The sequence below is a fragment of the Uranotaenia lowii genome, chromosome 3 (assembly GCF_029784155.1).
Source record: "Uranotaenia lowii strain MFRU-FL chromosome 3, ASM2978415v1, whole genome shotgun sequence".
Taxonomy (NCBI): domain Eukaryota; kingdom Metazoa; phylum Arthropoda; class Insecta; order Diptera; family Culicidae; genus Uranotaenia; species Uranotaenia lowii.
In genome coordinates, this window is record NC_073693.1 from 297,181,139 (window position 1) to 297,208,313 (window position 27,175).

The window sequence follows — 27,175 nt, forward strand, 5'->3', positions numbered from 1 at the left end:
TTTTCACTCATCAGACGTGTTTCATATCATTTAGTATATTTATTAGCTTTTTCGTAATTTTTGATAATCTTCTTCTAGAAGTTTTTTAACATTTATATTTCATGAAAGATAATCCAGGTTGAAAAAGTTATAAAATTAACAAAACCTAGATATTTTTAATTTGTTTTTAAAAGTGAAATATTAATTGAAAATATTCGAAACAGAACATAAATTTCACTGAGCTTTAAATTAAAATAAACGAAGCCCTAGGTGACTTTTGTGGAAAAAAAACTATCAATATTTTTAAACTTCAAACTCAAAAATATCCAATTTGCGCGATTTTTTTCTTTTGCACATGATTTTGAAGTTATCAATTTTCAAATGATATCAAACATTTTGCCGGGACTTGCTGGGAACATAAACAAAAACACTAATCTGTAAAAAAAATCAACGGTAGAAACAAAAAATAAATAAAATAATTTTCAAAGCACTGTATTAGAGATGTACCGAATAGTGGTATTCGGCGAACGGCCGAATACCGAATATTGACCTTTTCAACTATTCGGCCAAACGAATATTCGGCCGAATATTCGGTCGAATATTCTATTGAGTTTTCAATGAAAAAATCTTAAACGATTATTTCAATGGTTTCCATTTCTTCCATATCAATGCCCCTCATGTTTCAAGTCGATTATTCTCAACCAGATGATGTTATCGGATGATGTATTACAAGATATTTTTCAAGAAGGGGTCTTTTTTGTTGTCGTACGTTTATTTAAAGAGGGTTTTAAGCCTTAAACTTTTACCCTCAGCAGGTGTCTTTCTGATTTTTAAAATGTTATTAATAACTGAAAAAACATCAGATGACTAGTCGCTTCTAGAGCGTTAATCTCCAAAGAGATTGCGTTCCTATGAAATCTGGTGCAAAACATGTCGAAACAGGTGCCAAGCTATTTGAAATTGCTTCTCTGATATTGAATTTGATGAAGGTCGAATTTTAGCAAGGTATTTTCAAAAGCATATCATACTTTCAACCACACGTATCCAATCAATCAGGCATTCAGGACGATTGTTGAAAAAAAAATTAAAAAGTTCAAAATTTATGCATGTTTTTAAATTTATGAAAAATCGTTATTGCAGACAAGATCTAAATAATATTAAAGAGCAATTTGAGTTTTTGATTTGATTTAGCAAATAATCTGAATAAACCCGAGCAAAACTCGGGAAGTTGTAAACAATATCTGGACATCTCGGCCAGATTTGACTTATCTAGATTCTTCACTGGATTTATGGGAAAACCTGAATATATCCAGAAAATCTGGAATAAACTATAATCAAAGTATGAAGCGATACTTGTCAGCCTTCTCCTGAACGATCTACAGTGAAAGATACGCGGATACATCATAGATGTTTCGCTGAAACCATAAGTTTTTAATGATTGTGTAGCTTTTACATAATTACTTTTCTATATTTGATAAATTATCCAAAATTATTTGAAAAATTTACAAGTCTGTAGTAGATATTTGGCCTATTCGGCCGAATACTTAGCTCAACTATTCGGTGAGCCGAATATTCGGCCTAACGGTTTTTCGGCGGTATTCGGCGCCGAATATTCGGCCGACCGAATATTCGGTACATCTCTACACTGTATACTGTCTCAATAATCATCGATTTTTTATCTATTATATTTTAAATTATTTAGCATCCCTCCATTGAAGTTTTCCATTTCGAATTCTCATTGTTAGTCGCTTAAGAAAGTTTTATTCACAGATATGGCTTAGTCGCGTTGATTCAACGATTGGGTTGGGTTTTCTTCGCTTTGTGAGCCGGCGCCGAGTCCTGTATAAAACCCAATCCCTGGAACGAAAATGTCGACGTTCGTCGACATTCTGTAGAACTAGTTCTCGATATGTATTTTGGTTGATCTTTACTCCTTCAGGGACAAAAACCAGCGGAGTCCGGCCATCACGGGTAGTTCCGGCCCAAACCATCACCGATGCTGGTTTCTGTCACCGGGTGGCCGTCAGCAAGTCGGCATGGCTTCGTGGTCTGTCTGGCAACCAAACTCTGTCGTTCTGCTTATTCACGAACTGCTGTACGGTGAAGAGTATCTCGTCGGTAAACACGATATTCTTCAACCTTCTTTCCGCGGGCCTCTTCAGCAGCGCCTTCGCTCTTTTTACCCGTTCTTGTTTCTGCTTCACCGTAAGGTCTTGAACCTTCTGGATCTTGTAGGGCTTGGTCTGAAGTTTATCTTCCAGGATCTGACGGAGACTTCGATCCGATATGTTGAGATCTTCTGCCAATATAGTGGCACTACGACGAGGATTTCTCTTAAGGCGCTTCTTGACGATCTTCGCCATGGCAGGTGTCACCACAGTAGGTCGGCATCCCCCACCATATCGTTTTTTGGCACTTCCGGTCTCCAGATATCTGCCTATGTCCTTCTGCCGTTTGCCAGCTAGGAACAAGGCACACCAATGCGCTACGTTTCTGTTCGAGATCCATTTTTCCTGATAATACCTGATTACAAAAGTAACACTTACATCCAATGATAGCTAAGACTTAATGTAAACAAAGCGACGAGGGGTCGTTCAATACTGTTCCGTGTGCAACGAAAAAATAACTGTTGAAGTAATGTAGCAATTCAATTGCCGGGCCCTGTATATGCTGAATGAAGCACCAACAACGGCGAGAAAAAAAAAAACGCCACCCAATCGTCCAAATCGAAACCGGGGAGAGCGATGCGATGCAATGATGATGATGACGGTTTGGTGCCGGTCGGTCAGTAAGCTAACTAGCCGCCAGCGAACAAGCTAGTCAGTGTCAGTTTGTAGCGAATCGAAATCGGTCACCAAAAAACGCGGTGCGCGAGACAAACCTGAAATCGGTCGAAGATTGAAGTTCGTCGTCGTCGTCCGTGGCGCCAGCCTGTGAATTTCACGATCAAGTGTACAGCAACGTTGTTGCATTTGCCAATAAACACTTGCAACCAAAATACCTAGAGAGCAAAGAGGATAATCAAACGGCGCATACCTGACCTGAGGACGGTCGAACTTCCTTTTGAGTTGAGTTGAGGCAGCTTGGTTCGAGCATACATAGATAGGTAGCTGCTAAAAATAGTCACGAGATTGTGAATCCATAGGTGTGTATTGATAGAAGTTGCAACTTTGGCAAATTATCAGGGAGTTGTCTGGAAGAGGAAAAACAAAATTAAGAAAAGGTGTTAATGTAAAACGCAGGAAGACACATTCCTGTGTCCATATTTGGAAACGCTGCTTCCGGCTATCAGTTGGTTCTAGAAGGGGATTAATCTGCTTAAGCAAGTCGTCAACGTCGTCGTCGTCGTCTCAAAAATAGTGTTTTTTCCTTAGTTAAGCTACGATAAGTATACTCACGCATGGTAAAATGTTCTGTTGCTTAATGCTCCTTTTAAGGGTGTCTGGGACGATCGATAGTGCGTCGTCGTTGATAGGATTTCTTTTTCGTTTTTGGTCAACTGGCATCATATGTCCAACTGCTGGGGACTGCGTGCTGCGTGAGTGTTGTTGGAACGAAAGGTAACGACGACGCAATCTTGGAATGGCCAAAATCAGAAGATAGCAAAATATGTGTACCTATCCTCATGCCATACAGTCTGCCCATTACATACGTCGGTTGGTCTCGCGAAAAATCAAGTGAAAAAAGGGGGGAAACCAAGAAGTGGATAAGGTTAACCACGACGTCGCGCCTTTATCGTCGTCGTTGTCGACAACGCTAAAAAGTGGCGTCGGAATGAATGCGATGCAGTATCCCAAGTCCAAGTACATACCTATACTGAAGGCGAATAAATATGATGGGCCGCAAGTGGGTCGATCGGCAGCATCATATGTGTTTCGGTGCTATATCTACGTAGATATGTATGCTCCGATCACGGCGTTGGAGGTGATGCTAAATTTAAAACTGCGTCCGAATTCTGCGGATCACAATTTTGTATTAATATTATTTTTGTGCAGTGTTTGGGTTTAGGATTTTGGCGTCTCGAAACCACGACGCTTTTCGGTACATTTTACGTTTGCTGGAGTGGAGGGATTGAATTGTGAAACGGGGAATAAACATCACGTTTCCACTCGGAACACCAGAAATGTTGCAGTTTTTGGTTTTGGATTCTAAACTCTTATTGTAGTTAAATATTTTAAATATTTTTCCAAACAATTTTGACCTGAATTACACTAACAAAATAGAACTTTTTAGAATTTTACCATTCAAACTACAACATCTCAGAAATAACGCAACGCATAGCAACGAAATTTTGCAGGATTATTTTTAAAATAATAAAAATTAAACTTCTAAAACATGTGTGAAGTTTTTGGAAAGTTCTAACTAAGTATAGGATTTTCTACTTTGCCTTGTGTTCCTCAAATCTATGTATCAGTTTCCTTTTGGTTTGTCCAATCGTTTCGACTGTGATAAGGTGTACAGACAACGACACAACTGTCGAGCATTCGGAGGTTTTTGCTGCCTATTAGTAGCTTACCTAACTCGGATAAGTAAGTTGCTATCGAAATACCGGTATTTGTACTTTCCTTATACCGTGGTTGAATTAAAGAGAATCTCTCGATTGCTTCGATCCAGAAGAAATTAGCTATTTAAACGTTATCAGGAATTAGCAGGGTTGTATCAAAATCGTGCTCATATATAATGGGACACTCTATGTTTTCAAATATTTCAGCAATAGGTATATTTAAAAACATCATAATCTTTGGTAGGTGCCATTTTTGTTGTCACAATTAGTGAAGCGACGACGTCTGAAACATAAAATTCCAATCGATACAAAAGTTAACTGTCAAAATCGATTCCAAACGATCCGAGTTTTTGTCGTGGAGTTTTTAGCTTTCTTACTGAAAACTCAACCAAGAAGAGTATAGTGATTGCTGTTGTAGTTCTAGCAAATAATTCTAAAGCTCGTCATATGAATTTATGATTAGTAACAATTTTTTTCATTGCTCTGACGGTTCGTGATCGTCGTTAGAAAACTTTATGTTTGTTGACAAAATTCAAGTCATTCAAACACAGCAAATTTTATTTAGCTGAAAATCAACAAAATATTGCTGAATTTTGTATCGCTGGCTTTCCATCAAAATTAACAAACAATTTCGATTGCTGAAAAATCCAGCAAACTTCATTACTGAAAATCCAGCAATCGAAATTTTCTTCATAAAACAACCGGAATTTTTTGAATTCTTAAGTTAGATCTACAAATTTGGTAGTCATATTTATTAATTTTTTTTTTTATCAAATTTGCATAATATCTGCCAGAGGGTTGGCCGTTTTTCGCCAAGTGTTGGACATCATGCTCTAAAAAACAAAAAGAAATTCTAGTTTGACAGAAATCAAATTCAATATTGTTTTGCTTAGCTTAGCTTAGCTTGATAGAAATCAAATTGAATAAAAGGTGATACGGCCAAAATTTGGTCAACGGAAAACGCGTGTAAATCGCTGAAATCGTTTATTTAAAAAAATTCAAATTAAATTTCTTTTTTAAGTTTAATTATTATAATATTCAGTTAGGCTTCCGCTTTTCCAAATCCGAATTGCCTTACGCTTAACCCCTGCCATCAGATTTTGTACAGCCACCTTGTCCACCTTCTTCGCCGCAGAAAGCCAGTTTGCCTTGAACTCCTGCTCGTCCTTAGCAGTTTTTTTTGGTCTTTTTTAGGTTCCGCTTGACAATAGCCCAGAATTTCTCAATTGGGCGGAGCTCTGGCGTGTTGGGAGGGTTCTTGTCCTTGGGAACCACCTGCACGTTGTTGGCGGCGTACCACTCCATGGCCTTTTTACCGTAATGGCAAGATGCCAAATCCGGCCAAAACAGTACGGAACAACCGTGTTTCTTCAGGAAAGGCAGCAGACGTTTATTCAAACACTCTTTCACGTAAATTTCTTGGTTGACAGTCCCGGAAGCTATGAAAATGCTGCTTTTCAAGCCACAGGTACAGATGGCTTGCCAAACCAGATATTTCTTCGCGAACTTTGACAGGTTCATGTGCTTGAAAATATCTGCTACCATTCCCCTTCCTTTTGCCGTATAAAACTCCTGTCCCGAAAGCTGCTTGTAGTCGGCTTTGACGTAGGTTTCGTCGTCCATTACCACGCAGTCAAACTTCGTCAGCATCGTCGTGTACAGCCTCCGGGATCGTGCTTTGGCCGTCGTATTTTGTTTATCATCGCGATTTGGAGTCACTACCTTCTAGTAAGTCGATAGTCCGGCTCGTTTTTTGAGAGGTTAGGGTTTCGCTTGAAACTACCGGCAACTCTCTTTGTCGTCTCAGCGGCTTCCGGTTTTCGATTTCCCCCCGATCCAGACTTCCTGACTGTCGACAAACGTTCCCCAAACACTTTAATTACATTTGTAGCGGTTGATTTGGCAACTTTTAGCGATTTTGCCAGCTTTGCGTGCAAGAGCTCGGATTTTCGCGATGCCCGAGCAAAATTTTGATACGCTGCTCTTCTTCCTTGGACGGCATTTTGACAACTGAAGAGTGAATTCCAAAATCAAAATAGGAGCAACATTCTACACATACACCTTCAAAATTAGGGGTGTTCTGTTTTTTTAAATGCAAAATTGAAAGAAATACATTAAGTTGATATTGACAAAATTTTGACCGTATCACCCTTTATTGTTTTGTTGGATTTACTGAGCGTTCACTTTAGAGCTTGAACATTGAGACACAAAACAGCGCTGATGATTTTTTTCGTCCAAGCTTTCGACGATGTGGCCAGATATTTTATTTTAAGAGGGATCAGATGTCGCTTCTCTTATATGCAGGTTCACTATAGTCACAATAAAATAACAAAAGCCGGATAGCAGTGATAGGTATTGTCAATGCTGTTGAGATCCGAAGTTTTCTCGCTGTTGATTGGCACCCTTGCCAACCAAAGACGATGAAAAATGTCATTTCAATTCATCAAACACCTCGGCAACCCTTTCTTTTGTTTGGTTCCGACACTTGGAAGATGTTTGATGGATGTCTGGTCAACATGAACTGTCGTCATTGAATGTCGCCGTCGCTGATGTTGTCGGAAACTCCGGTTTGAGGACTCTTACACGCTAAAGAATCTACACGTAGCGGCTAAGTGAAAAATTACATAGTTTTTATCCACTTGATTTTCACGTAGATGCTACGGAATAAATATGTAAACTCGCCCCTATAATAATCGATGCATAATGAACATCAACATAAATTTACGTGATTTTTTAGTGAGTATGACATGATGTGATAATAAAAGATTCGTGAAATTTGTTTAGTATTGAAATGTAATTTAGATCGATTCGCTCGTTTCTTTTGTTTCTCTTTTTATTTTGATTTGAAAAAAAAAAAAGTTTTTCAAATAAAGTTTATTCTAAACTTTTTCGCCCAACACTAACAGAACACCATCACTTAACCACGAAAAATCTATTACAATCCGCATTCCGGACCTGGTTCAATTGTGTAACCCTGTAGAAATAACAAAAAATTGGAATAAATAAAAGTGAATTTTATGAATAGTAAGTACGTTACCTTACTCGGATCAGTCGAGAATTCGTCGTTTCATAATCCCTGGAAGACACTCGATTCCGTCAGGCTGATGTCATGCTGAAGCAACTAGCAACGCAACACAACGCAACGTTCCAATAAGATTGCGTTGCAACGCATTGGTATGTCATGCTGGCGCGACCTGTCACTTTGAAATTCCCTACAAATCATCACTTCTCTACATCTAATAATGCTTTGAATCGTCTCCTTTCTTTCGGGAGCCATCAAAAACTCATCAAATCACGACCCGGATTGCAAGAATGCCGAAATTTGAACCGACAAAATTCCTTGTTTTTTTTGCCGGAACTAAGAATTCATGAAAATTTTCTCGCCGATTAAGATATTTTTTAGTTTATTATCACAAGTTCGGACAGATCTTCGTACTATTGTGCTTAAAACCCGGAATCACTGCTTCAAATCGAGAAAAAACAATATTCCTATTGGATTTCCTACTAGTCGCGCTACAAAACACATTGGCATCAGATTGGTCGCGCTATACAAAGCGACCAGTATGACAGGTCTGCCCGATTTCCATGGAGATCAAATGAGAGCTGGTTAGTCGTGTGAACGTTGCGTTGTAGGTCGCGTTGCTAGTTGCTTCAGCATGACATCAGCCTCAGGATGTCCGGAAACCTAACATCAACCTTCCTCAAAAGGATGTTCCGTGGCCTAAAAAACCTTATTTGGTAAGGAATTTCAATTTCTCTGTCCGAATCAACAGTAAATCTATTCGGCTACGAATCCCGAATAAATGTGATAACTCACCTTCCAAATAATCCTAAGGCAATTGACAGATTTCCCGGTTTTCGGAATGGTCCTAGCGAGAAAAAAACTAACTTTCTCAAACCTTTTTCCCTAGAACGAACAAAGTCAGCGGAATGGCCTTTTCTTATAAGAACTTGAGAAAAAAAATACTCGAAACCGATTTAAAGCATCCGCTTAGATTTTACGTGAAATTAAAGAAGCAATTATGTGGAAGTAAAGTAGTTACCTACTACCAGGGCGCACTTGAAAAACTCTGGTTACTACAAGATTCATTTAGAATCGATATGATGCAAAAAAAATTTCTGGTTACGTGAAAAATCCCATAAAAATAGTTTCTAAATTTTTTTGGGTGTATAATTAAAGCCGTGAATTCTTGAACGTATAAAAATAAGCTCGCTGGAATATTTAATTGTGAGACGCATATTGCCAGTTTAACGATCTGTCGATGAACTAAAAAAGTTGTCTTGGCAATTTCCTATTACTTGACGTTGATTGTTATTTGAAGTACTTTCGAGTATGAAGTGCCAATGAGTTTCGAGTATGTAACTTTTACTTGACCAGCTCAATCAATAAAGGCGTGAGTATGGAACCAGTTAAATGTAGCCATGCTGTGATTAATGCCGAAAGTGTTGATGTAAAAAAAAACAATCGAAATCTTCTCATATTTGCATCTTTTTTAAGTCATTACAATCACACTCAATAAAATGTTCAACTTCTACAAGCGTGAAGCCCTGCAATTGTGTATCTTCTTGTTCCGACGAAGATTTTTTTTTTCATTTCTTTAAGCTCTCGTTGGTCAAACGATGTCTTATTGACAATTTTCTGGTAAGAGACCCAAACTCAATACATTCATGCTACAATAGACGTCTGGACATCTCTCCGCGGAGTCAAGTGAAATTTTTCTCGATTGACGGTGAGTCCAACGGACCATTATGAAAAATATCGGTTGTATCCGAATTATTAATAACACCCCGAGGAAAAAAAATCGTATGTTCCCGTACACCGAAGAAACCAACCGTGGCCGAGCTATTATTTTGATAACCCGGTGTTGTTGTTATCTTTCGCTTCGGAGTTAAAGTAAGTTGTCATAAAACCGTACACTTTCGTTTATGACAGTTTGGTTGCCGATCCGAATCAAAATCTTCCGTCCATCTACTGATGAGAGTCATGTGGGAAAACATTACCTTTGAACACGGTATCCTAGGTAGTGTGATGCTTCATAAAACATGATAGAAACGGATTTTTTTTTGATTCGCCACACTACATTTAAAATTTTAATCTGCCCCCTGCTAATATCAGTGTAATCTAAAAAGAAATTTGTAATTGTAAGCAGTTAAAAGGGCTTCAACTCTTCAACTTTAGTTCGACACATACATATTTCAAGTTGAAAACTCAACCGGGATTGGTCGTGCACCCATGGTTGATGTGCCTTCAATCTAACAAAACGACCATTGATAAATACAATCGCAGAGGTGTGTTCATTAAGGTGCATCCTAGACCTAGAAAAAAAAACATGTGGTCCGATCGAACGTTAATTACCACCGATGCTTCTGCCATCAAGACCGACAGGGCTCGATTCGGATGGTTTAGTTCGGTTCAACCTTACCCATCTGCTAGCTAACTAAGCTGGCCAGATACACAGGTGGATCGGGTCATTTTTCTTCGAGTGTGCAGTTGACCGTGAAATGGGTGCTCAATTGTTCGAATTCGGGCCCTCCTCAAATGCACCTACGCCCACGATGACCAATACACAATCGGTCAATCGATTTTTCAATAGCGACAATCTTGGAGAGTTTTTCATTCGACACTACTGTGTGTGTACAAATGTCATTTTATTGGACGTATTCCAAACGTTTGAGCACCGAGACAAGCTCGCGGTCTTTTTAGGGTGTTCTGATGATACGAGCGTGCCGATTGTTTTGCTGAGGTTACATTACTCTTAAGGGGGGGGGGGGGGGGGGGGGGGGGGGGGGTAGGCTCTAACGGGTATAAGCATGCAAGCGTAAGCGTAAGCATCTTAGAGTGGCTTTTTATACTTCTTAACCATTTAATTAAAAAAAAAATCAGAAAAATCAACAGTTCATGAGTTTTCAAGTCGACAATGAAGAATTTCAAAGGCGATTGTGCAAAATTATTTTCAATACGTCTTTTTGCATCGTGAATATCTCGAAACACGTGGATTTGAAAAATCTGAAAAAATAGACTTAATAGTCCTTTTCATAACCAACCCAACGCTGCTTAATTTTTACACATCCGAGCTCCAGTAAAGTAGCTATCACCGAAATGAAGTGCCCGGATGGTAAAATGGGGGGGGGGGGGGGGGGGGGGGGGGGGTTGGGGTAGGCTCTAACGGGTATAAAAAAACACCATTTTCACCTAAGAGGTTCTTCAAACCTTTGATTATTAGTGACCATTTTCACGATTTTTTTCTAAAGATATCGTTCAAACAAATGTATTCAAATTTTTTGCATTATACAAAGCATTGTTAAAAGAACATTTAGTCATTTTTTCGTAGAAAAATATTGAAAAATGAGCCGGTGACGGAGCACTTTCGAGGATGCCTTTTAGAAAACAGGATTTGCGGTGGACACTGTATCTCAGCACAGAATCATCTGAAGTCAAAAAATCAGAGCAAAATATTTTTAATAGATGTTTTTCTGGACCCCAACGTTTTTATTTAACTTAAAATTTTTTTATGAAATTTTTGTGGCTGTTTGAAGTAAAAACTACGATTTTTCACGAAAAAATCCGCCATTTTTCACCTGTAAAATCTCCCCAAAGTAAAAAAAACAAAAAAGAAAAACGTTGGGGTCTGGTATTTTATATGTAGAAAATATGTTCCAAATTTGAAAAGAATCGGATGAGTAGTTTTCAAATGACGATGTCCACGGACTTTAAAAATGTGCTATCGAGAAAAACGCATTTGAAGTTTCTGCTCTTGCTTTCTTGCAGTATTAGATAGGAGGAGATAAAGGCCTATAATTTCTACAGTTTTGCTTCAATTGACTTGAAAATTTGACACAACATTCTTGAAATGTTTTACAATAAGAAAATAAAAAAATAAAAAAATCGATTTTTTGAAAGTGTTAGACCCTACCCCCCCCCCCCCCCCCCCCCCCCCCCCCTTAAAGAAACAACAGATTAAGTATCTCAATAACTAGAAGTTTTAACCAAACACATCTGCAAGTTGCTGATTGCTACACCTTTTAAATCAGCCTAGTATCTGTCTGTTTTAATAATATAGCAGTTTAACATCCTACTTTGTTGAATCAATCTCACTGGATTGCTGATTTATCTTAAAAGTAGATAGTACTGATGCAGGCTGAAAAACTTTTGGTCAAAAGACTTTGGTCAAAAGAATGAGAGAAACAATTATTTGTAAGGCTATGATCATTTAGAATCCGGGCAGTTGCAAACTTGTGTATTTTAAAAACTATTCATTTGATCGAAAAACTTTCTATGGAGGAAATGTAAGTGTTAATATGATGTTAAATATAAATATATATATGACAAAAATTTACCGTTGATTTCTTGAAATTCTCCAACTTTATCATAAAATCGCTTTTTTTTAATCTTTGCACACTTTTTTCAGTCATGTATTGATCTATTATTTTGAACACAGAAGCAAAACCTTTGCAAAATCATGATATTTTACACAAATTCACCTGGAAAAACCAATTCGAATCTGGTTAGAACCTTTTCATGAGTAGGCATCTCGAAGAATTCGACCTTTTAAATTCGGTTTTAACATTAATTACTTTGTCCATCAGAACACATAGTCACATTGGTTTAAAACCGGTTCCGCAGATTGTGATCCTTGGAACTGATAATTTTTAGTAATTTGCTGGGTGTCTACCTAGACAGGCAATACTTTTAGCCTGCCGGAAAAAGATTTACTGCATAGTTGAGGGGTCTGCATTAAATTATCCCAATAACCATAGACTTATTATCATAGTTGAGATCAAGGGTTTCACTATGATGTTTTGTTTGAATTTCGTAAGCATCTTAGAGTGGCTTTTTATACTTCTTAACCATTTAATTAAAAAAAAATCAGAAAAATCAACAGTTCATGAGTTTTCAAGTCGACAATGAAGAATTTCAAAGGCGATTGTGCAAAATTATTTTCAATACGTCTTTTTGCATCGTGAATATCTCGAAACACGTGGATTTGAAAAATCTGAAAAAATAGACTTAATAGTCCTTTTCATAACCAACCCAACGCTGCTTAATTTTTACACATCCGAGCTCCAGTAAAGTAGCTATCACCGAAATGAAGTGCCCGGATGGTAAAATTTTAGGTAAAATTATTAATTTTTTTTTTTCGAATTCTACTTACTGCGTCCTTTTTCCATTTCTGTACGTGATAACATAAAAAAAACATTTAGTTTGTGAAACAGAAACCATTGGCTTCCGATCTGGATGTGGCTAAGAAGTCGGGACCTCGACGTCTAACGTGATGCGTGCTAAAAAGCGACTTGGACTCATAACGTACCGGAAGCAGGAAAAACCTAAAAGGAACAAAAATCAAGCCGCTGCTGTCAAACCAAGAGCCCGGAAACTGTATGATTCAATATTTTGCAAAAGTTCTTGGTGCATTATCATGGAACATGAAATGTATGTGGAAACGAACTATAAAACCCTTCCTGGGCCACAATACTTCACTGTACGCAAGGACAAAGATATCCCTGAAACGGAAAAGGCCATTTCCACTGAAAAATTTGGCAAGAAGGTGATGATGTGGCGAACAATTTGCGAGTGCGGCAAAATACGTACGTCACTTCGGAAACAATGAACTCTCAAAACTACAGTGAGGGGCAAAATAAAGTATCCAAATTATGTTTTTATCATTTATTTTCTTTTTCTGTTTAAAATTCAACGAAAACAAATCATAGTCATTTTAAAAATATTGTTTATTATGTTCTTTTAAATTTTTTTAATGTTGCACTGGTAAAAAAGAAAGTTTTCTGATAGAAATAAAAACAGTTAATATTCCAAAAAAAATTATGGGCAAAATAAAGTGTCCAACTCAAAAATCAATAAAATTTCGATAAGTTTCCATCGCGAGGGCCCTCGAATTTGTTTGTTTTGTGTATTTTGACGTTTCATAAACAACTGGCTTGGCTCTGGAGTATTCAAACAGGTGTCTACATTCAAATAAGTTGTAAAATATGGACTACGCAAAGATTTCTGGTTCCATTCCGTTGTCCATCCGGAAACTGTTTGTTCGTGATGTCAATAATGGTCAAACGCACCGGGAAGTGGTCAAGCACTATGAAATCAGCAAGACAGCGGTATCAAAAATCATGAAGAAGATGAAAACGTTCGGATTGGTGGTGGATCGCCCGGGAAGAGGACGGAAACAATTCTTGAGGTGAAGAAAAACCCAAAAATTACGATCCGGCAGAGACAGAAAGAGCTCCAACTTTCGGTATCGCGTCGTACTGTCGGTCGCCGCATCCAAGCGGAGGAGTACCATCGCAGGATCGCAGTGAGGAAGCCTTTTATCGGCCAGGTGAACAAGGCTAAGTTGCTCAAGTTTGTCAAGGAAAACGCCGATAAACAGCTCGAGTACTGGAAAACAGTGTTGTAGACCGACGTATCCAAATTTGAGCTATTCAACCGTAAGAAGCGGGATCGTGTGTGGCACAAATCGCAAATTCCAAGACCGCCATATCCAAGGAACAGTCAAGCACGGAGGAGGTAACGTGATGGTGTGGGGTGCTTTTCTTGAGGTGGAGTGGGCAGTTTGGTAAAAATTGACGGAATCATGACAGCTGAGTCATATTGCAATATCCTGCGGAAAAACCTCTGAAATCCCATCATCAAAACGGGCCTCGAAAGGCGTCTCGTTTTCCAGCAGGATAACGATCCGAAGCATACGGCCAATCTGACGTAGTTATTTTTCCATTCCTGCCGCCTCAAATTCCTTGAATGGCCCCCACAAAGTCCTGATCTGAACTCCATCGAAAATCTGTGAGACATTCTCGATGCTCGGATAGATAAGACTGGTGTGACAAATAAAAATACTTTGTTTGATGCCCTGGAGCGTGCGTGGTAAGACTCGACCCACAACACTTGCACAACCTTGTTGAAAGTATACCGAAGCGCTTGCAGGAGGTGTTGAAGGCCAAAGGAGGCCCGTTATTTAATCGTTTTTGTTTGCCTTCAGTTTGATTTATTTGAAGCTGTACTGATCTGTACACTTTATTTTGCCCTTGTTTTTTTGGAATATTAACTTTTTTTTCTATCAGAAAAAAATTTCTCTTCAACCAGTGCAACATTAACAAAACTTGAAAAGAACATAATTAATATATTTTTTTAAATGATTAAGATGTGTTTGATGTGTTTAATTATAACCAGAAAAATAATGCCCGACTTGGCATCATGTCATTTAGACAAAGACACACTAGAGTGGTACAAAAGCCATAATGTCTGTTTTGGGCCAGAAATCATGAACCCGCCAAATTGCCCCGAGGCACGGCCAATCAAGACCTTTTGGGCTTTGACCAAAGCAAAGTTACGAAAAAACATAAAACCAGCTAATAACATCGGAAAATTGAAAAAGGATTGGAGAAAAGTGGTGAAAATGGTGAGTAATGCAACTGTGCAGAAGCTTATGAGTCATGTTCGAGAAAAATTGCAAAGTCTGGCTTATGATTAAAGATTTTCATCAAATAAGAGTACAATGTTGGGTAGGACACAAATAATGATACAGTGGGCCGAATAAAATAAATAAAATTTAATAAAACAATATTTTTTTTATTATTTTGAAAGTGTTCTTAACATTTCTGGAACAGTGTATACCAAAATCAACCAGACACCAGGCGGTATGTTTTAACAGAAATTAACAGCTGAAAAATCCTGCATCTATCTTATACCATGACTGATTCATCTTAAATTTCGAAGCTGATTAAAAAAATGTATAATATGAGAAAAAACAGCTAGGCATTTTATAACTGTGTAACGACACACAAAATCCAAATGTTCTCTACTTGAAGTGCTTATATTTTTATCAGCTGAAAATTTCAGTTATTATTGATGTTTTTAAGCTCTACGAATACGTTGAAAGGTACAGTCATGGCCGTAAGCGGGGGTGTTTTGGGGGGCATGAGTGTCGACCCTGGATCCAAAAATGCCCCAATCTCGAAATCTCATCACAGGTCCCGAATATTGAAAGTTAGACTCCAAAAAGTCTAACAGACTCCGAAATCTTACACACTACCAAAAAAATCTGTAAAATTACATCACATATAATGTAAATAAAAAGAAGCATCATATATGACGGAATATTCAGTGCTAGTTGGAAATTACACGCCAGTAAAATTTTGCAACGTGTAAATTAAAAAATGATGTAAAATTTAGCAACGTGTAAAATAAAAATGATGTAAATTATAAAATCACTGAATGTTGGAAGAAAAACTTTCCAATTGGAATTTGTTTTGTTTTATTTATTGTTAATATGATTCAATACTGGAATTTTCACGTCTCTTAATAAAAATAAAACTCATCTATAATTAATATGATTCATTTTATTAAGCGGCAAAATTTTTTTAACACACATTATATTTTATTTATTTTATTTTTTCCGCGAAGTACCGGATCCAATGTTGAACACCGTGGATCCGCTTCCAGAACCGCATCCCTGCTTTTCGGATATCTCCGGGAACCATCAACACCGATTAACTTACTCGCGCACGGGGAAAATATTTTGGCGCACGACTGGACTTAACAGTTTTTGTCACATTTGTCTGGTCTTGTTCTTCACAGTTTATAATTTTACATTACATTATCACGTTCAGTGTATTGTAATATTTCATGTCGTGTAATTTTGAGAAATTTCCAATTCAGTGTTGTTGAGAATTTCGTGTGATAAAAAAAAAATTGTAAAATTACATCACATATGATGTAACGAAAAAGATGCTTCACATATGATGGAATTTTCAGTGCGAGTTGAATATTACACGTCTGCAATCTTCAACAGATGTGTAAAATTTGAAAGACATGTAAAATATTAAGACGTGTAATATTTAATTCGCACTAAACATTCCGTCGTATGTGATGCTTCTTTTTATTTACATCATATGTGATGTAAATTTACATCAAATAATCGCGTTCCGTGTCAAGTAATATTTGTGTCATTAGAATTCAGTGCTGTTAAGGATTCAACAGTTTTTATTTTGTAAATTTACATCAATAAATCGCGTTCCATGTCATGTAATAATAAAGGTTTTCAATTTCAGTGTCGTTAAGGATTCAAATTTTTTTTTTGTGTAGACTAAGCATGTCAGTTTGTCAGTCAATTTTTTCGGGAAAATATTCACTTCATTTTCTAAATTAAACAAAAATTTAAATTGAGTCCTTTAATTCATGTATCTTGCGTTCAAAAAAATATTTTAACAAATTTTGTCAAAAGAGCGAATTTTCGGAAGCCTCAAATATGATTCTAAATCGTCTGATTTGTATCGATAAAATAAAAATCAATTTTTCAAATGTTTTTCTTCTTGATTTTAATGGAATTATTCCGAAATTTTCCTGAATATTGGCAGGATTCTGAAGAAAATTTTGAAACAACATGCTTGGTTTATGCAAAGTTATAACATAAAATAGCCCGGTTTTGCCCGACCCGGATACTTGCGGAAAACTTTAAAGGAAGTATCCAGTTTATTGTTCTTGATTTTCAGTTTGGATCATCATTGGGATAGTATCCATATTCGAATCTTAGTTTTGCATTTCAAACTAAAATAAGATTGATGTTTCCTATTCAAAACTCATCATTTCGGAACATAAAAAGAAAAAAAAGAAAATTCAAACCATTTTAAGGATTTGAACTTGAAATTGTTATCCTCAATTCACATGCAGAATTGAAACATAAGAAAGTTTAATCAGTCCAAAATTGAAAAATCTGAAACAATTTCATCATTCGAAATTTTTGTTCAAATTTACAAGTTCAATTACGAGTAAATACATAATTGAAAAAAAAATGATAATAAAACCCATAAATTCAGAATCAAGTGAGAGATTTCTGGTTAAGGGTTCTGATAAAATATCACTTTTTGGTTTCAAATTCATATGAATTCTTATCTGGAATTTAGATTTCGATTTTGAATTTAGGCTCAAAATACAAAATTCAGACTCGGAATTAAATGTTAAAACTCGTATTCAGATTTAGCGCGAATTTAAGTTGTATCATAAAATTAAAATATGGTTTTTTTACGTATCTGGGTACAGTCATTGTATTAAACCCTCATTTTTTTTAAAAGGATTCGACCAATTAGCTTTGGGAACAGTTATTAGAAAGCATAATGTTTCGCACTTTTTAGATTCACGGCATTTATTATAACACTTCCTGGTGGTGGTGCTTCTGGAATTTAGTTGCATTGTCAATATTTTGCAATCGAAAAAAAAATTTATTTTGTAAAACTCCCCTCTTTAACTGAAACTGGACAACTAACTAACAGTATTTACCTCTATTTCAGACGATAAATCCACCTCCAACCCGGATCGGCCTTCGGGCACCGAAAACTCAGCTGCAGCGAAGATGAGCGTGGAAAACAAGGCCGAACTGGTGGCCAAACTGACGCCGCTGCAGTACCACATCACCCAGGAAGCCGGCACGGAGCGACCCTTCACCGGAAAGTACAACAAATTCTACGAGAAAGGTACCTACGTGTGTGTGGTGTGCAGCCAGGAGCTGTTCAGTTCCGAAACGAAATACGACTCCGGTTGCGGTTGGCCGGCGTTCAACGATGTGGTCGAGAAGGGCCGTGTAACACTGCATGCCGACGCCAGCTTGGCCGGTAAGAAAGCCCTGTTCCGTACACTCAGTTTGGCTTATTGAGCTTCCCCTGAAGGGTTTGATGCTGCTAGATTGTTTTTGTTTATGAATGATATGATTTGGTTTGAGTTTTACGCGTGATAGTGATGTGAGTGATTATTATTGCCCTTTTGATTTATTTAATAATGCATAAATTGACCGAAGGCATGAATTGAACTTCGATTTTCACTTTGACAGGCTATTTCCCACCTTCTTCTTCCAATATTGTGACTAACCGAATTCAGTTTCAGATTAAAAACTATCAATGAGTTTATAATTTTAAGATAAATTTTAGCGATTCGCAACGGTAACACATCACGCTCATGATATCTCAACAGTAGTTTATTCCTTGAAAATTGAACAATAATTCAAGACAATCAAATCCCCTTAAATCCTTTAGACTCACTTATGCATAACTTCTCAAAAAAAAAAAATAAAAAAATAAGACGAGCTTGGATACCAAAGAGGCGCAGCTTTGATTGCAAATTCTTCTTCCATCGCACCATCTTTTCTTTAGTTCTGTAGATGAATTGTATCAGGTATCAGAAAAGGGGTAGGCTTGATAGTGGCACGTTAACCAAACATACGGGAGAATTGTGTCTAACCTTTTTTTTTTATCAAAGAATTCATCATTTGCTCGAGAAAACTCCAACGATTTCCCAAACCGCGATGAGCGGCAACAATCAACGGCTAAAACTCGGGCTCGGAAGCCCTACGAGAAGATGCTGATAAAATATGGCTGCTGTGTGATGGACGACGAAACGTATATAAAAGCCGATTTTAAGCAAATTTAGTTTCGACGCCATTGTCTTATTTGTAACGAAAACATTCGTTTTTTTGCCTTAGCTCTAAATGCCCTGCCAAATCATAAATTTTCGTGCAAATTTATCGGCAAAAACAAATTTCAATTTGGCTGGAACATTCCCTCGAGCCGTTGCCAAGTAAAATTTTTGACCTGGGATTTGCCCGAAGTCAGCCTTGACATAGGTTTCATTGCCCATTAGAATACACCCGTAGAACTTGGTCAGCACCTGGTCGTATACCTTCCGAGCACGGATTTTGGCCACACTATTCTGTTTTCTGGTCCGATTTGACTGTTTGTTTGCTCGATACGACTTGATTCCTTCCAGGAGTCGAATTCTCTATGGGCAGCACCGGATTTTCTGACCAAATCACGGTCCGACAAATTGCAATTCCTTTTAATTCTCTTCAAAATCTTAACACGCAGTTTCCGGTCGTTAGTTCCACTCCGACAATTGGCTTAAGGCTTCCGAATCGTCGTCAATGTTTCCTTATATATTTTGATAACGCGCCATACGGTATTTCTGGGAAATTTCAGCTGTTTAGCTAGCCTAGATGCAGACCACAATGAATTTTCCAAAAAACTGTGCAGAATATTTTCCCTTCTTTCGGTCTCCATGTTGATTGTTTGCAAAGTACAGTCAATTTGCGGAATGTTAAAAATACAAACGCTAAGCTGACAAAATTTCCGGCACGTGGGTGCCAAAGAACTTTAAAATCCGTACACCAGGAGCGCCACTTCTTCCCTATGCTCCTTTCGATAGCGAGGGAAAGATCGCGACCTCTAACGAAGCTCGAAAAATATTCCTATGAGTCGCCATGAAACGTTTTAAGAAGATTGAAATGTCCACGCTTGTCCACGGAGAGGAGAAAATCCAGAAATTTCTCGCATTCAGGTACAAGAAATAGATAAGAAAAATATACTTTTAAAAAGTGATATATTCAAATTAACATTAAATATTAAATTTTTACTTTAAATTTATGTGGTAATTAACGCTCGACGGGATTAAGATTGCAGATTTCGAGATCAGTTCTCGCAATGTAGCCGTCCAAGAACATATGAGACGAAAGCCCAGATTCTTTACACCGACTTTCTACGTACCTATGTACTTCCAAAAAGATCTCGGATTGTATACTTTAAAATGCGCTGTAGCTATAGTGTAGATATTTCTAATAACTACGCCTACTGCTTTTTTGTACGCCGAGTTAAGCTCGAAGTATTCGTCTTTGGTGTAGGTAGAGTGAATTTTACTTGTTTCAACACGGACCTTCAGATCCGAAATGCACATTTTTTGTCGCAGTTGCTTGGTGACCCAGGGAGCTCGTGGATTGGAAGCTACGCTTCGTTTCGGAACACAAATTTGGAAGAAATGAACACTGCGTCGAAAACTACCGATTAATTTCGATTTTGAGTTCGATCTTTGAAGCCAGACCTTTGATTCCCGATTCTCAACATGGTTTCGTGAAAAAAAGGTCAACGGTCACCAACCTAATGTGTTATGTAAGCTCGTTAACTAATAGTCTGGAGAAATGTTGTCAAGTTGATTCTTTCCAACCTGGTTGCTCGAGTGGGTCCTCGTATCTATCGCACCGCCACGCTTACACGAAAATAAAAAATACATGCTCGAAGATAGTTTCCACTCCACCTCAAGGTAGTCACCTGGGGCCGTTGCTGTTCATCATTTTCGTGAACGACTTGTGTGCCACGCTGCAATCTGATACGCTCCTGTACGCCGACGATCTGAAGCTTTTCAGAAAGGTCGTCAACGAAACCGATTGCCTCGCTTTGCAAGCTGATATCGAAAGACATGATAAATGGTGTCACTTTAACGGATTGCTGGCTAATGCCTAAAAATGTAAGATCGTTAATTTTTACCGTGCTCGTCGTGTTATCAATTTTGAATACCAACTTTCTGGAGAGCGTCAATGGTGGTTAAGTAGGTACGTTCAGGGAAACACTGTTCATCAACAGCTTTTTCCCATGGACTGGATTTCAACAGGATGTGTGAACTACTAGAGTTCGATGAGATCATGCGTTATCAAGGAGAGATCAAGCCTATTGTAACAATAGTATTGTTATTATTACCGTTGACAGGGGCCCAGATGAGAACCCCCGTTACTTGTGTACTTTTACTTTTAATTTCAAAATTGAATATGGGGGGGGGGGGGGGGGTATTTAGCGTAACGTAACTATAGAAGGGGGTCCTATCAAACGTTACTAATTGTTACATAGGGGGGGGGGTGGTCTAAATTCTAGATTTTTTGCGTTACGTAATTTGTGTACTACGCCTAAGATGCTTACATTTGCCGAGCACATTGCACTTACTGCAGCTAAAGGATTCGCAACTCTCAGATTTCTGCGCCGAAACACATACGAATTCGATGATGTTTACGCTCTGAAAGCTGTTTATTGCTCTTCGGTACGCAGAATCTTGGAGTATGCTGCACAGGTGTGAGTTCCTTCACAGAGCACACAACGCTACCGCCTCGAAAGTTTTCAGCGCCCGTAAGGAGCGCTTTACGACGCTTCTCTTGGAATGAACCGCTTCAGCTTCCTCCGTATGAGCAAAGATGTGCCTTGATAAACTTAACCACACCTGAAAACGTCACACCGAACTGCAGCAAACCTTCATCGGCGATGTATTGACCTACCACGTTGATTCATCGTACATCCTCTAACGGGTCAACATTGATACATCCACTAGGACACTTCGGCAACGTAAATTTCTCTGGATACCTTACCACCGTACTACTTATTGAAGAAATCATCCGATAGATAAATGTTGGGATCGTTCCAATTTAGTTTACCATCTGTTCCATTTTAACACGAGTAAGCGTAGTTTCAAATTCTAGACACGAATGCCACAAGGTTGTAAAGTTTCATAAATTAACAGAAAAAAACTAGTTTCAAATTAGTTTTAAGCAGATTCCTTTAGTTTTAAAAATATTAGTCTGCACGGTTATTTTCAACCAAAGACAAATCAGTAAATAAATATCAGGTTGCAAAAATCCTATGCCCATTTAGCAAATCGCTGTGCCGAAAATGCTCTGAATAGTGTACTGTGCCAAAGATGATATGATTGAAAAAGCACTACTGACATAAAGATTTCAGTTTCCCAGCAAAATGATGCATTACCACTACATTTAAGCGAAACAACAAAAACATATTATGAGATCTTCATCCTATTGGATAATTTGTCCCAGATTCAAGAAAAAAAACTAACTGCCGTATGGAAGTGAGAATCGAACTCACAACTCCGTTTATATCGTCTTGCCTATCCGACATCTTAACCAGTGTACTACCTGAGCCGGATGGAGGACGAGGGATATTTGTCATAGGCTTTCTGCCACCGATCAAAAACAAAAAAAAAACGCACAACGGTGGCTTCCTGGTGTTTGGCCTCCTTTCATGGTAGTCCTTTGGCTTGTGATGGAAACGGGTTCCTATTAAATGGGAATTGTGTTTTGCTTACTGTATGTCTTACATACACACGCACATCTGCTGTGTGGGTGGATTGAAATAATCCTTTTGTCTTTGCTACCTACACAGGCTAGCTGCCTAATGTGGCCGGCATTTACTTCTATCCTCCTTCGTCTTGTGGTGGGATAGGGAGAACGTGAAAACGTGTTTTTTTTTTTGTTTCTTTCAGTCATACGCAATGCGGTTGCACTGGAAGGTTAATGCCGATGGTCGCAAATCGAATCATCCTCATTCGCGTTCTTTTCTTATGCCAATTACGGTATGATATGAGTAACCAAACTCATAATTGGCATAAAGATTTAGTTTTGGGTGTACAAAAGTGTCTAATTGTATACCAAAAGTGGCAACTCAAAATGTGCTGGCTTTGAAAACATAAGAAAATAAAATCATTTTAGCTGTTGTCGAAATTGTTCAGTCGATCTATTCCAATAATGGAGGGAAATGTGAACAGGGTATTACGAGTACCTACAATTATATTCATAAAAGCTGGGCGTCAAATTTATTCAACTCGTTCGTGTACAGGAGGATGAAACGTTACACGATTTCTCTATGTAGCGTGTGACCAAAATCTTTTTGCTAAGTGTTAGTGAATCTCGTTTTTAAGCTTTTTTTTTAGGTTTAAGCTTTTTTGCCTCAAGAGAATTGGAGATAAAAGCTCAAATCTGAGGAAAAAAGCTTAAATCTGAGAAAAAAGCTTAAATCTGAGAGATGTTCTTCGCACAGCTTCTATAACGTTGCATCCGTCTGTTCGTGTATCACACTTTATTCATTGTCGCTGTTCAAAAGATTTCACTTATCACTTATCATCAAACCTTCAAACATCGTACGCATTGTCTCTAAAAGATTATTTTTGTTTATGTTACCATTGCATTGTATCGTATCACGCGCCTATCTTATAACTTACATTTTTCTGATTATTATTTCACAGGTTCTTGGGTATTATCATCGGCTTTTCATAGATTGTGATTTGAACGCGTCTCGTTTTATACCTTTATATGTTTGTATTAGTCCATCTAGCTTATTACCATCATTGAAAAGCACCATCCGTCACCATATGTACCACCTATCATCTGAATTTCGTGGCTGTTCCATGGTCTTCGCACGCTTTTCTTATTTTCTACGAAATGTTACCGCAACGCAATGATAAAGTTCCTTCTTTCGATCAGCTTTTTTTTCATATGAGTAGTAAGCTTGTAGAGTTATATTTTTTTTTGTATTCTTGCAGTTTGTTTTTCCTGCAAATTGTAAAATTCGGCTTCTGTTGTGCCTTTTTTGTTTATCAAACAACGATAGACCCGTGTTAGCTGAGGTGTCGGTATTCTAATAAAAATGTTGTTTCTTTCTCTCTCTTTTTTTCTCTTTTTCTTTCTCCCCTTGCAATTGTTGAACGAAACAATTGGTTGGCCATGTTGCTCTCGCTAACAAATTGTGACGACGTTCCTGATGGCGTTGATTCTTCGTATATAAATATGACAATATTATTCATCTTATTTTTCATTTTTTCATCTTTCATGACGGTTCACAACTAATTGCTTGCAATAATTATCATTGCCCATCGCAATTTTACGTTACAACTGAATTCGGATGTCTCCCAATCTCTTTTACACGATTGAAACAAACCTAAAAACCCCCGTTGTCAAAATTAAAACTCGAAACAAACGGACCTCCACATCTCCCTTTCCAAAAAAAAAAAAAACAAACGAAAATCCTCCAATCTGCAAACACATGCTTTATAACACACTGACACTAAGGCGGCAATCTCCTATTGTTAATCACACAACCAGGCCGAATGCGGACGGAGGTCCGGTGCTCCAAGTGTGGCGCCCACATGGGCCACGTGTTCGAGGATGGCCCGGCGCCGACCCGGAAGCGCTACTGCATCAACTCGGCCTCGATCGAGTTCATGGCGGCGGGCAGCGAGCGGAAGGATGGCGCGTAGATTTTTAGTGGTATGCTCCTGCTGAACCAGTTAGAACTTCCGATATATGAGGTTTATGACAATATTTGTTTTTTTATTTACAGAACTCATTGTATATATTTTATCTTGATGTGAAACGCGGACGCGAGAGGATGTTGGAGTACAAATAAATATGGATAACTTTAACTAGAACATCATTTGAACAACAGCAAATACCAGCACAAGTACATACAAATAAGCACCCACTAACCGTAAATCTATGCAGGTGCAGGCAGCCTTCAGTAGAATGTCTTCATCCATGAATGGGGTGTGTTTGTCTGTAGGTTGTCCGACCTAGCCGAACAGAACTGATAAGTGCAGATAAGTACAGCGACGTCTGGTAACTCTCAGACCTCATATTTATTTTTTGTTGTTTTATGATACTGTCACTGTAGTGACGAGATATTTCATTCTTCATCTCATCACTACAGTTACTTCTTGCTTTCTCCTATTACATTTACGACAGAAGTCGCAACATCTCCAAATCCAACTTCTGTTTTTCAAAGTTAAGTTTGTCCCTTTATTTATTTATTTTTTTGTTTTTTTTTTCGTCGAGATTGATTTAATTGTTTAACCGAGAAGATATTTATGAAACAAAGGTATGAGTAGAATTTTGATATCCCCATCTTTTGAATGGTCCTTCCAGAAAAGAGACATTTGTCCCTTCCCCCAAAAACAGGAACTTATGAAAAGCAAAGAAAAAAACAAATGAACATCAAAATAGTCTGGCATTCCTAATCGCGTTATTCTCCTTTTTACGATATTCTTCAATCAGTGGCGAATATAAAAGTCAAATTTAAAAAGTTTTACTGTCGTTGTTTTTAAATCCGTGGAAATATAGAGAAAACCCTTTTAGTTGATTGCACATTTTTTTGTAAAACTTTTTCCACTTCGTAGCTTCAGAGAAGATCAATAACATCCCACAGCCCAAAAATTGATCCAGCAATCCAACAGCTGAAAATATTACTCTAACCTATTCAAGTGAATTATCATCAACGGAACGACGTTAGGCATAACAAATCCAAACAATCGGACTTAATAATTTGAAATTGTAAATCTGAATCTTAAATTCGCATCTCGAATCTGAATCTAATATTTATCTGAATCTCATTTTGGAAATTTTTTATCTGGAGGGCTAGCCTGGAATGTGTATAATCTAAAATCTGAATCAATCTGAATTTCAACTGAACTCTGAATCTAAAATATGAATTTCAAATCTGATTTTGAATCTTAAATCTAAATCTGGATCTGAAATCTGAATCGGAGATTGTTACCAAGAATCATTCCTATTACAGCAATCTATGATCGATCTAGATCGGATTTTGAAATCCCAAAATCTGAATCTGGAATCTTAGCTTAGCTTGGCTTGATTGACTATAGGGGAGATAATAAGCACTCTTTTTTTCTAAAAGAGTAGGTATTTTCTCAAACAAATTTTCATGAGGATTTGTTTCGAACTACGTATAGTATTAATTTTTAACCAAATAAGAAATATCCTTTCCATCTTTACAGAAATATTAAATAATAACCAGCTAGGTTCTCAAGTGACGAAAATATTATAATTTTTGAGCACCACCAAACAAGCTTTTATGACCTTTAAATCATCTTGATATGAAATGTGCGAACTGAAACATGATTTACACATTGTTTCTCAATTTTCATCATCATTAATTTTTTGATTTTTCACTTTAATCCATTTTAAAACGCGTTTTTACTTAAATTTATTGACCTGGGGCGAACAGAGCACTATTAATCAGGGCAAGATGAGTGTTTTCTGCCGTATATTCTAGCAGCGAATTCAGCTCGACGAAGTCAACTGAATAATAGAGCTACAGCTTGACTTGTTTCATCTGTCGATTTAGCCTATTGGTAAGGTGTCGGAGAGGTAATTAGTAGACTCGAGTTCGATTCCTGTTCGAGAGGATTTTTTTCACATACCATCCATGATTGATTTTATTTATTGTTACATTATACGGCTAGTAGCATCATCCGTCAAACAAAACACCAGAAACATAATGTATGAACATGTGTTAATTCTTTGAATTCTACAAAAAGACCTAGATTATTTTGTTATTGCTTTGTTTGATGAATCTACACCTCACCGTTCAGTGCAGAATGCATCGATCATGAATGATAAAATGAAAAAAAAAACACCTTGACCAAGAATCGAACTCGAATCTACTCCGATTACCTCTCCGACACCTAACCAATAGGCGAAATGGTCAGATGAAACAAGTCAAGCTGTAGCTTTATTATTCAGTTGACTTCATCGAGTTGAATTCGCTGCTAGATTCCCCGGCAGAAAACGCTCATCGTGCCTCGATTAATGGTGCTTATACTGCCCCAGGGGGTTTCTCATTATGCCCCTACAGTTACAGACTGGTTTTCAGCTTTCGGTAAAAAATTTTAAAATGCATTTTTAAGCGTTTTTATCTACTTTTTCAAGTTTCTTACAATTAGGCAATAGACTATTTGGGGACTGTAGTGACCTTCCTCTAACCCCGCGTTAAAACGTGACTATCTTTGCCAAATTTCGTTTATAGAATGATCTCTCCCTTGTTGTTGTTGTTGCATGCACGCTTCACTTTAAAACCGTCCCTTTGTCAATACACGAACGGAAATTAAGCTTCAATTTTGAATTGTAAATAATAGTTTGTTAAACCCTTTTACTTAAATTCCAGATATTTCCACATTTGCTTATTTTTCATTATTATTAAAACATTCGAAATCATTTTAACTGTAAATCAGCTCTCATTTCCTTACTAACCCTTGCTATAACTACCACATTCGCCTTCTCCTGTACTCTAATCAAAACTTTTTGT

General features: G+C 37.6%; 2 protein-coding genes across 4 annotated transcripts in view; both read left to right on the top strand.

The window, feature by feature from the left end:
* The window catches only part of LOC129753627 (uncharacterized), a 7,985-nt gene extending 6,855 nt beyond the window's left edge, over positions 1-1,130 (top strand). The window contains exon 3 of the mRNA XM_055749460.1: positions 1,120-1,130. Within this exon, the coding sequence (XP_055605435.1) occupies positions 1,120-1,130 (11 nt within the window). The remainder of the gene's footprint in view (positions 1-1,119) is intronic.
* Positions 1,131-2,790: 1,660 nt separating this feature from the next.
* On the top strand, positions 2,791-25,162 carry LOC129751147 (methionine-R-sulfoxide reductase B1). 3 transcript variants are annotated; one of them, XM_055746471.1, is made up of 4 exons: positions 2,791-3,124; positions 17,777-18,097; positions 24,181-24,345; positions 24,419-25,162. In XM_055746471.1, exons 2-3 carry the CDS (start codon positions 17,839-17,841, stop codon positions 24,333-24,335), a joined length of 414 nt encoding a protein of 137 aa, XP_055602446.1. In that variant the 5' UTR covers positions 2,791-3,124; positions 17,777-17,838; the 3' UTR covers positions 24,336-24,345; positions 24,419-25,162. The 3 variants fall into 3 exon arrangements, with proteins under 3 accessions (XP_055602446.1, XP_055602444.1, XP_055602445.1); XM_055746469.1 differs by having other exon boundaries at positions 2,792-3,124; positions 24,148-24,345; XM_055746470.1 differs by lacking the exon at positions 2,791-3,124 and adding an exon at positions 14,724-14,889 and having other exon boundaries at positions 24,148-24,345.
* The last annotated feature ends 2,013 nt before the right edge of the window (positions 25,163-27,175 follow it).